At 38.1% G+C, this 11,366-nt stretch overlaps 1 protein-coding gene across 1 annotated transcript in view; it reads right to left on the bottom strand.

Annotated features, from left to right (window-relative positions):
• Positions 1-280: 280 nt before the first annotated feature.
• ATRNL1 (attractin like 1) overlaps positions 281-11,366 on the bottom strand; it is a 998,829-nt gene continuing 987,743 nt past the window's right edge. Inside the window, exon 29 of the mRNA XM_026651053.2 lies at positions 281-3,025. Within this exon, the coding sequence (XP_026506838.1) occupies positions 2,901-3,025 (125 nt within the window). The 3' untranslated portion in view covers positions 281-2,900. The remainder of the gene's footprint in view (positions 3,026-11,366) is intronic.

Genomic DNA, 11,366 nt, shown 5'->3' with positions numbered 1-11,366 from the left:
AAAAAATATGCTGGGAGCAGAGCATTGAACATTCTTGAGCCTAAAGCAAATGAGAATATCTGTCACCCAGTGTACTGTGGTCACCATTAAGAGTCAGTATTTGCCAACAATTGGCACAGTGTGGCACTGAGACACATCAGTATTTTCATAGATCTAAAACAAAGTAACCATAGTTACTCAGATACTGTGGTTTGATTCCTATTGCAAACTTCCATTTAATGGCAACCATTAAATTAATATTTCTCTTTAATGCATTTACTTTTACTAATTACTGGGAGAAGAATGGTCACGGAAGTGTTAGAAAAAGTACTCTGAATATAATGAAAATGTTGAATGACCCCATGACACTGGTATTTTATCTGAACAATAAAAACAACATGTTTTTAACTGATAACTTTATAAAATGCCTAATGAATACCTGCCCATCTCAAGTGCTACAATAAACATTATAATCCATTTAAACTTAAATTTACTTTTCAAGTAACGTCAAACTCCAGGTGACTACAGGTAGATGCAATTCCCACTTGGGGGATTCCAGTCAGAGAAATTGCTCTGTAGAATACATGCCCTGGGTACCATGGGTCTCAGGTACACACAAAGAAATGTACATTTCTCATGTGTAATGTTTCGACAGAAAGATATTACAGAATTAAGGAAAATTTCCAGACAAGTGGTTTATTTCTTTTCTTTTTGAATGGCTAATTCACCATGCACACCAGTTCTACTGGCTTATTTTCACCCAAGCAGTTCTGCATTAAAACTGACAGAAGGAGCTATTTTCAGAAGACTCTTTTTTCCAGGTTTTAAGTAGCATTGACTGAAAATTCACAAAAGAATCTTTAAAAATGAATCTTAGGTTTTAAGAAATAAAGGAGTGAGGTCAGAATAGTCAATAAAAACACAATATCGTGATGGCATTATTTTAGCTTAAGAATCAGTCATATTTTAAGATAGGAAAATACTGAAACAATCATGCCAGCTAAGGAATAATTATAGCATAATTTATAAATGCACAATTTGTCAAAACAATATAGCAGTCATGGTAAGATGCAACCTAATAATCCTGTACAACCATTCCTTTTAATATTTATTTAATTTTTACATTCAGTCCTCATCCAAATTAAGTGGAATAGTTTTATGTATGAATGGCATTACAAAATAAACACTATCAACTCACAACAGGGCTTTATTACTGCTACTGCACCACCATGGCATGCAAGTAACTATGTAGTCAACTGTAAACAGTAAAATGTCATCACCTTCCTGAAATAAAAAAGAAAATGAAAAATACAGCTATAGTAGTAAACATCAATTTTTTTTATATCTTTCATATTTACCAAAACTCTATCATATACAAGAGGCATTTATACCTCTCTGGCTCTCTCCTACATTAGCACCTTGGCAATGGTGGAGGTGATAAACTTCACTTCCGAGCAAGAGCTAACAAAACTATTGGTTTCACATAAACCATCATCAACGTTTAATGCATAAATGAGAATAAGACCCATTTGCTACCTCCCTCCCCTTAACAGTCTCTTTTTCTTTTGCTGTATTTCAGAATTATAACTCACTGGAAATACAGTGAGGAGGGCCATATGAAGCTGTTTGCTGGAGTTTTTACCATGGTGAACAAGCTCCCCAAAGCTTGTTAGACTAATGCCTACTAGAGAGGATGCTTTTCCGTTAGCTTTTTTGTTGTTGAGCATTGATTTGGTGAGGTCCCATATTAGATGGATGATCTGAGAACCACTGTTGGAATCAAGCTGGCTTTTGGAAGTTTATTATTATATGAATTTTGTATGCAGGATATTTCTTTAAATAGGATGAAAGTGAAGATCAGATGAAATTCTGCAGCTGGGAAAGGAAGGTCAGAGGAAGATCATAATTTATTATTAATTATTATTATGGATGGGTCAATGTGCTATTTGAGGTGCAACCTTTTTGCTGGGAGGTGAGGACAATGATTTACAGTCACTTTAGAATATTACAGTATTGAAGCAGAAGCAAGTATACTACTGCAAAGTAACAGCAAGTTAAATTCTCCTTAGGCTTGCAATCTTGGAGAGAGCTTTTGGAAAAAAAGGAAACTTGATTTCAGGATAGAATTTTTCATGCTCAATCAGCTCTGATAATTAGTTGATATGGAAGACCAACATGTACTCTTTACAATACACGTCAGTCAGAATTCTAATAAACTTCTTATGAAGTGAAATACTGAAGTCCACCCATCATCCTGTTGTAGCCCAGACTGCATGTCAGGGCCTTTAAGAAGGTAAAAAAAACCATGATATGCTTTAATCAGGTTTTTATATGATATGATCATCAAAATATATATTTGCTGTTTTGCTTGGCTACACCTACATACTGCTTAATTCAAAATCTACCTTCAGATTTGGGCAATGATAAAACAACCCCTAAATCCACAACAGCATCTTCAGTTCCTGCTTTCTGTAAGGGTATTTTAACTCCAATTAAGAGAAGAAAACCATACAATTCTCACCATTACATTAAGCTCTACAAAAATGTCTTTTAGTGTCCTGTGAATAGTTTAGTTTTCAATTATACAATTTCCTTCTACATTACAAAACAATGTGTAGTCTTTCCTAGATGTACTCAATGCCCACCCCACCTCAATATATACTCAGCATCAAGACAAGTATTTAGTTTATTTCTAAATAAACTCATCAAATAGACTCATATTTGCCATAAGGTTGTTCTGCTGTGGGGAATAGCAGGCTGCAAGTGTGAATATAACAGGACACATTACTTATCATCATCATCATCTTCATCATCATAATCCATAGGTTTGCCTCCAGAAAAACTGAGGCTGTAGTATAGCTTTCAATGGAAGCCATTTAAAAGGAAAACATTACAGAATGTACAAGTGCATTTTCTGGACCTCACACACAAGTTCCTTGACGTGTTGAAAGATGATGTTTTCGATTTCTGACTCCTGAACTCTTATCTTTACTGTCTGCAGGCTTCTGTTGGGAAATGTCTATCAAGGCACTTGCAATTGCAAGACCTGTAAGAAAAATAAAAAAAAAACAAAACAAAACACAATTTAGTGCCCAGTGGTGAGAAGACTTCCACAGCACTGTGTTGGTTCCTTTCATGTCCAGTCTTTTGTACTTTTCCAGCAAGTCATCAGCTATTTCAAAGTGAGATGGGAAGCTAACAAACATTTTCCTATTATCTAAGATGTTTTTCTTGTAATTGGGACCAAAAGAGGGGGGAAAGGCAGTATGGTGTGGTGATAGGACACTAGGTTGGAAATGAGAAGGCCTCGGTTCCATCTTTTCTCTGCCACTGACCTCCTATGTGATTTTGGGCAAGCCACTTCACCACTCTGTGCCTCTGTTTTCTTTGTTTGTCTTGTTTATGTAGACAGAAATTCTTTGTGACAGGGACTGTCTCTTACTATGTGTTTCCATAGTGCCTAGCACAGTGGTGCCCTGCGTTCAGTTGAGATTTTAGGTGCTACTGTAATATAAATGACAACAACAAAAAGAAACTTGTAATTTTTTGTAAACGGTGTGAGCATGGTAGAAACCAAATAAAGCCTTCAGGCCAAATTCTGTTTTCAATTATACTGTGTGGAACCTTGCAACACTCGTTTATCAAAGAAACATATTGGTAGGCTTGCAGACTGTCCATACTTGGTGTCTGTGACTTCCTAATATACGTACTAAAGTAAAAGCTACATGGATTGTGGAAAACCAAGTGCAAGAAAAAGTGATAGACAACTTGTAAGCATCTACAAACCTTTTACACAGCAAGTAACTTTAATACTGGAGTTCATCTGCATAAAAACAGAATTAGCCTAATATTTTAAAGGGAAACAGATGTGATAACATAGTAGAATGAAGAAGTAAACTAGTTGTTTTACAATATTTCACTAGAACTGTAATCAAAGGATGTTTTTAGTCCAAATAGCTTTAATCAAAGAAAGAGACCAGCTTTAAGAAAACCATTAAACACAGCCTCAGCAAAACAGATAGACATTTTTAGTACAAAACATGTACTTTCTTTATAAACTTGTCCCATTCGCTTGGCCAGTGGTGTGAAATTGTTAATGGCTTTGGGGAATTAAAAATAAGGATGAAAATGAAAAATGATCTGATCTCGGTATATCAGAGGTCTTATCATAGGAGACATAAAATCAGAGAAATTATAGATGGGTTGTTAACTGATAGTAAAACATGATGGTAATAGTTTATGTAAAATATTAGCAGCAACAGGTCACAAAAACACATTGTTTTATTTTTCAAACTCTGATGGAGTAACTGATTCTTGATTTCACAACATTCAGGGACCAATATAACCATAACGAATTAAAATAGTGTGGACAAACACAGTACAGGCTTCTCCTTAAAGCTCACTTAATGCACCTTAGTTGCAGATAGTGCCACTGCTAATCCACTCTAGGACTTTTTAAAATAGCTTCCAGTATTTGTAACAAATAACATGTATTATTGTTTTTACATGGATCTATCACAAAATCCAATTTTAAGTGTAATTCCTCACACATTATCTCACTGCATCACCTAGCTGATTATAAGTGAAAAGGTATAATTTTCAGTGTTTCTTTATGACTCTACAGTCTGCTTTACTTATGCCAAATACATTGCCAGAAAGAAACCAAGCGGGTCAGATTGCCAATATACTGGAAATTCTGTGCTAATCCAAAACTGTAATAGTATCTTCCCTATCTCACAAGGATGTTGCAAGATTTAATTAGTTAACGTGCATACAACTCTGAAAATGCAAAGTGCTATATTCTGTAGAAGTGTTAAGTGCTGTTATAATTTTTATGTTTCAGGATATGCAAGTAATTTTTCTCACATACACACACATATATATTTCCTGGCATTAGTTAGCGATCCCTAAAATTGGACACTGATATATGAAATTATAAGATACCTTTGAGGCACCTTTAAAACATTAGCGTATCTAGTGTTACTAAAGCTGGGGATAAAATCTAAGTGACATTTTTGATGCTTCCCTATATGTTACTCTGTGTTTAACAGCTAGGCTTAGCTAGTACGTTAAATGGATTGTATATTAGGAAGAAAACACATCTTCCAATTATTCTTATGTGATTTTTTTTTTTTTTTTTTTTTTAGTATGCTTGGTTGCATGCTGCTCAGCCCATTCTGCATAACTAACATACAGGAAACACTGTATGTTTCCTTCAAATCTAATGCTTCATACTGGGACACGTTGGCATGCTGTTAGAGTTCCATTAAAATCAGGTCACTCCAGAAGATCATTTTTCAAAACGTCACACAAATCATCTGATGAAATTTACTTATTGTGTTCTCTAGGCCCAGCACAGTTCCTTGTTATCAAAGCAATACAATTAACCAGGGGAACAATTCATTATTTCAGACTGGCGGTCTAAAGGAATTTCATTTACCAAGTCGAGATGATGCACAGACGCTGCAGGCAAGCAGAATTTACATCAAAATACAACTGAAGGTTTGATAAAAATGCTGAGGTTTAAATATTTATTGTAAACTTTACCTTTATTTTGTAGGCTTTTGTTCCTAAAATGTCAAAAAACTAAGATGATTAAAGCTGGAAATGTAAATCCTATGATGCTCAACATCTGTCACCTCCGGTTTCACGGCCAGTTTAGTTTACCTGTGTTCTTTAGATATTTGGCTATGTCTGAACTAGAGACCTTACAGAGGCAAAGCTGGACTGAGGCAGCTGCGCCGCTGTAAGATCTCTTATGTAGCTGCTCTATGCCGACGGGAGAGGACGCTTCCGTTGACATGATCAAACCACCCCCAATGAACAGTAGTAGCTATGGAGGTGGGAGAAGCTCTCCCGCCGATGTAGCGCTGTGCACACTACCACTGATGCCGGCGAAACTTATGTCGCTCTGCAGGGTGTTTTTTTCATACCCCTGAGCGACATACATTTTCTGACATAGCCTTAATATTTGCCAAACCACAACATTATCTCGTTTCTTCTTATCTGTGGGTAGGGCACTAGTAAAGAGCATCCAGGCACAGAGACGAATCTCTAATGGTCTGAGGTCTGGAAATTCAAGTCCAGTCACAGAACTAGATCTATTTTTAAGTCCAATTGGTTTTAGCTGCATAGAACTAGGTCAGGTTATTTTCATAATCCTTGTTGGAAAAAACAATCTGTAACTTGTTTTACAGATATGCATGGAAAGATACGGTAATTTAAAAGGGACTTCTGCCAAATATGTCACTGTAAAGTATACAGGTTTTTAAAGACAAATGCATTCACAATGAGAAAAATATGAGAGAAAACAATATGAACTTGGTTATCTTTTTTTAGAAATATAATCTTTCCTAATGGAAGTTAAATGGTAATAGTTGATTGTCAAGCAGTAACTGCCTAATCATAAAATTACTGGTGTGTGGGTATACTGTTGTTGTTGTTTTAACAATTATGCAAAACAATTAATAAGTACAGGAATAAAATACAGCACATCAAATGAGATTGCCTTGCAAAGTGCATTCTCAATTTGTATACAAACACAGCACTTTAATTTTGCTTTTCAACAAAAAGCCTCTGAAAAGTCATTCATTTTGAGATGCTCTCCTCCCAGTCTCTGTAAAAGCAGGCAGTACTATATATTTTAATTTTCCAGCAAAACAGCTTCATTAGGCATGAAAGGTTAATTGCAGGTTTAAGTGCAGTTCAGGGAACAGTGCATGGGTCTGTAGTGAATAGAACAGTCTGCTACAGGAAGGCTGAGCGCTATAAACTGTTTGCCCTGCTCAAATGTTTTACTACCTCATTTACTAACTGTCTTTTTTTACTGCTTGTATTTGTAGTTCTCCTAAGCCTTTAATAGCTATAGTTTTATTTCACTGTAATCAGATTTAAATGGAAATACCCATGCTGGGATGTTTAAATGTTTTGCCTGAGTGTATACAGCTACATACGAACTGATGTAAGACTACACTATCTTTCAGAGTAAGAAACTGTTTGCAGTGTTGTTGTAGCACTATTGGTTCTAGGATAGGAGAGAGACAAGGTTAGTGAGGTAAGATCAAGTGTAAGTAGTCTCTTGGTCTATCCAAGGCCGTGATCAAGTGTCTTGATGTTTTTGGTCTTTTGGCCTTGAGATGAAAACCTTGTCTGTGTTTCTGGGACCTTGAAGTGAAAAAATATTCTCTAAGTTATATCTTTTATTAATTCAGCGTCTATTGGTGAAGTTTTTGAGCTACACAGAGCTCTTCTTCAGGTCTGGGAAAGGTAATTAGAGTTTCAAGGTGGAACAGTTTGTTAAGCATAAGCAGTTAACACATATTGCAAGAGACAATTCAAGATGAAGTGAGCAACTAACACCTCTGCAGTCATAATACAAAGGAGGGTTAATGAGTTACAGATTTTGTGTCTCATTACAACAGCTAGTGTCAATATTGTGTCCATAACTTTAGTATCCAGCAGACCTATGAATTTAAGCTCCCAGCCTTGTCTTTTGAAGAGGTTGGCCAGGTTTCCTGTGAGGACAAGGACTGAGAGGTCAGATATGGACTGATCATTTCATGAAAAGTATTTGCCCCTAGATGATAGGGTGTCTTTGTCTTTTATTTTTCTGTGAGAGTTCATTCAAAAGCATAGCAATTGTTTGGTGTCATCCACATAGTTGTTGTTGGGGCATTTGATACACTGGATGAGGTACACCATGTGTTGTGAGATACACTGGATGAGGTACACCATGTGTTGTGATAGGCATGTGTAGGACCCGTGGTTCTTGAAAGGTGTGTTGTGCGGGGTGTTGATAATCGTAACAGTGGAAATATGTCTGCAGATTTTGCATCTGTTGTTATGACAGGGTCTGGTGCTGCTTTGAGTTGGTCAGTCCCGGTCTGCCAGAAGCTTGCTTCTGATGATGAGCTTGGCGAGGTTGTTGTTTGAAGGCCAGAAGAGGGGGTTCATGAAAGATTTCTTTAAGGATGTGGTCCTTATATGGGTTGTAACTGTACACCGATATCCTATATAGGCACCAGTATGGTGTAGAGGTGACTACTAGGGGTGTGCAATTGGTGGGTTTTTTCCCCTCCCATATTGAAGCAGGTTCTCTTGGGGTGGCCTGTTCAATGATGGGACCTACTTCTCTGGTCGAGTGGTGTTGTTTGGTGAAGACATTTTTAAGTGTGTTATTCTGTGGTATCACAGTACATGGCTATAGATAACAAACTTCTTGATGTGTCTGGGGTAATGAGTAGATCTGTGAAGGTAAGTGTGATGATTCATGGATTTCCTGAATATAATTGTCTGTGGGATTCCATTACTGAAGTTGATTGTGGTGGCCAGGAAGTTGATGCTGATGTCAGAGTGTTCTAGAAACAGTTTGGTGGATGGGTAGTGGTTGTAGAATTTGTGATGGAAATCTATAAGGGAATTTAGGTTGTCTGTCTAGAGAATGAAAATATCATTGATGTATCTCAGGTATATCACTGGTTTCATGGTGCATTTTTCCAGAAATTAACATTTTAAAACTTGGTCTTATTTGCTGGCTGCTGGTAAATTTAAACTTTTTCCTCTATAATTCATTTAATGAAAATATTATTGAGTTCATAAATATGCCTTTTGTTAAAATTGAGGATATTAAAGATGATCTGCTATATATGACTATCCAGGTAATTGAAAAACATTCTTCCATTTAAATATATATTATTGGGAGATACAATTCTAGATAAATGTCTTCATTAGATTAAATTGTAGGCATTTTCATTGTTATGCAGAACCAGACCATCTATAATGCTGAGGACACTATAATAACAGAGCTCAAAAAGATCAATTAGGTTTGTTTGCTATCCTAACCAAAAGAAAAAAAAAACTGGTTAAGGTCATATGAAGCAATGAAAACAAAATGACAGCATTGTAACCGAGGTTGAGAGATTTACAAGAGAAAAGACTGGGTCAATAGTATGCTATTAAACCAATAGCTTCAGCACTTTGCACTGTTATTTCAGTTTCATTTGCTGACTTGTTAAAAAGATACTGTATAAGCTAAGTATAGTAATGGACAAAGTGTCTCTGCATTAGTCCAATGGACTCATTTTCATCACACAACCCAATGCCCACTAAATTTCATGCAAATGGATCTAAACAGTTTTAAAACATACTGAGTAAATGATGGGAATCACGGGCTGTAATCAGTGTTTAATGCAGATCATCATAGTGCTTAATGAGTACAGATTTGTTCTGATCTCATCGGTACTACCTGTAATTCCATATTTGGAATTTTAACTGGGTTCTGCCACTTATTATTATTTCAGGACTATAAAGCACTTTTTATATATGGAGATATCTTGGTTCATCAAATCCAAACCATTTAGTGTTTTTTTCAGTTATATCTTAGCTTGATATAATTGTTCACATTCCTTGTTAACCTGTGTGAATGCACACTGGATCAGTATACATTCATTATTTAGAGATCGAAACATATACTGAATCGACACTAGTTTGCTTGGGAGTTTAACTTTCAAAACAGATGATGATAAAGGTGTTTCTGGGCATTCACTGGAACTATTCTCTCATCCTTTCTCTGAGACATTGCACCAAGAATATTCCTACCTAGTTCTGATGCTCGGGTGGAATTTTAAAGATCCAGTAACACTTCCAAAAGGCAATAGCTCCTATTTCGTCATTAACACTCTTTTCTCAATCAGAGGACAAAGGATTGTCTTGCAATTAATTTACACAACTGAGGGCCACAAAGGCCAGGGTGTTCCTACCACAGACTTCCTGTGTGACTTTCAGCAAGTCACTTAACTACCCTATGCCTCTGTGAAACAGGGATAACACTTTTCTGTTATGGATCACAAAGATGTGAGTCTCCATTAAAAAATAAATTCTAAAGCCCTTTGAGAGCTCAGTCATAAGATGTTACAAAAATACCCAGTATTATTTTTATTATGTTTTAATGACATTAATATGAAAATCACATACAACTGCCAAACCAGGTATAAGCGGGGGAATGGTCCCGCTATTGTGGGGAACTTTCGTGGCTTCTGCACTACCCCGGTGAAGTGGGCTAGCGAAAGGATCTGAGTCCTCGCTCCCACTCCCTTTACCCAGAGGCCTCCCTGCCCTTGAGGGCTCCCCTTCCACTCTCCTGTCTGGCAGAGTCCTCGTAACCCCAACAAGGCTGGGCCCAGGATTCCTGGGGGGCTCAACCCCCAACCCTGCTGTGGTCACCTAGGACAGGGGCTAGGGTGTCCCCACTCTGGGGTACTCTCTCTGTACTGGGCACCTCCCTGTTGACGTCACCAGACATCACCATCACCCCAGGTAACTCAGGAGGGTGGAAAAAGCACAAGTGTCAATGAAGCCTTCTTGCACTAGGCCTGAACCAAACTCCTTCCATGTTTAAACTCTAATAGACCTCAAAAGCCAGGTGCAAGTGAAATGTGTAAGCAACTTGATATCAGTAGTAATAATGAGGCCTGCATACCTCTGGCCGAAGGAAAGATAGTAAATCAAAGGAACGGGACAAGATAGTAGTTCAAGAAGTGTTACTAACGAGCTGAACTTATAGCTGCCAACATAAACTAACTGCTTAAATATAATTGCTATTTGCTTAGTAACTGTTACCAGGAATGGGAAGGGTAAAGAGAGGAATGGGGGGAGGAAGGGAGGGGTAGCGGGGGAAGGGGGGGGGGGATGAGGCTTGACTGCAAAAAGTATAAAGGAGAAAAACTGTTTCTGTTAGTGTGCTCGATTTGAGACGTGCCTGTCTCCTAGCACCGCTTTGAGATCTCAAATAAACTTTGTTTGCTTCTCCACCTGGTGTGTTTATTGGCGCGAAGCACGCCGGGCAACGAACCCCTGTTGCTTTGCCTCGGGCACCTCTGTGCCAGCAACATCCCTGACCCACTGATTATTCCATACAATTTAAAACAAATGCAAGTTGTTTAATTAACAATTAATCTAAAGAAAAGAATAAGGAAAAATGGGAAAGGTTTAAGGAAAACACATCATCCTGCTTTGTGGCAGGGAACATCACAAACAGTGTCTCTGGACATCAGGGCACTTCACAGTCTGTTCCTTGTTAGTCCCAGATTTCCGTCTCAGGCCCTGGCTGTGCTGCAGGTATGCTGCGGGTTGGACACTTGCAATGGTGGTGGCCACACACCTCCGGGCTTTGAGTGGTGGGACCCTTCTTCCCAGCGTCAGCCCCCCGTAGGGTTAAGATCCCCCTCCTGGTCTGGCCTGCAAGGGCCCTTGTCTGGGGGTGTCTTTCTGTGCTGGGCCCTTTGCCCAAGGTCCCCCCTTGGCTGGCCCCATTTGCTCACCACACCTGGCTCTGTGGCTGCAGCTCTGCTCCCAGCACAGGATCTGCTCTCCCTGGGCTGCGTCTCTGG

The sequence above is a fragment of the Terrapene carolina genome, unplaced genomic scaffold, assembly GCF_002925995.2.
Source record: "Terrapene carolina triunguis isolate 2854851 unplaced genomic scaffold, T_m_triunguis-2.0 Scaffold95, whole genome shotgun sequence".
In the NCBI taxonomy this organism is placed as follows: domain Eukaryota; kingdom Metazoa; phylum Chordata; order Testudines; family Emydidae; genus Terrapene; species Terrapene triunguis.
The sequence above is the reverse complement of the archived record's forward strand: the minus strand, read 5'-3'. Positions and strand labels throughout refer to the sequence as shown.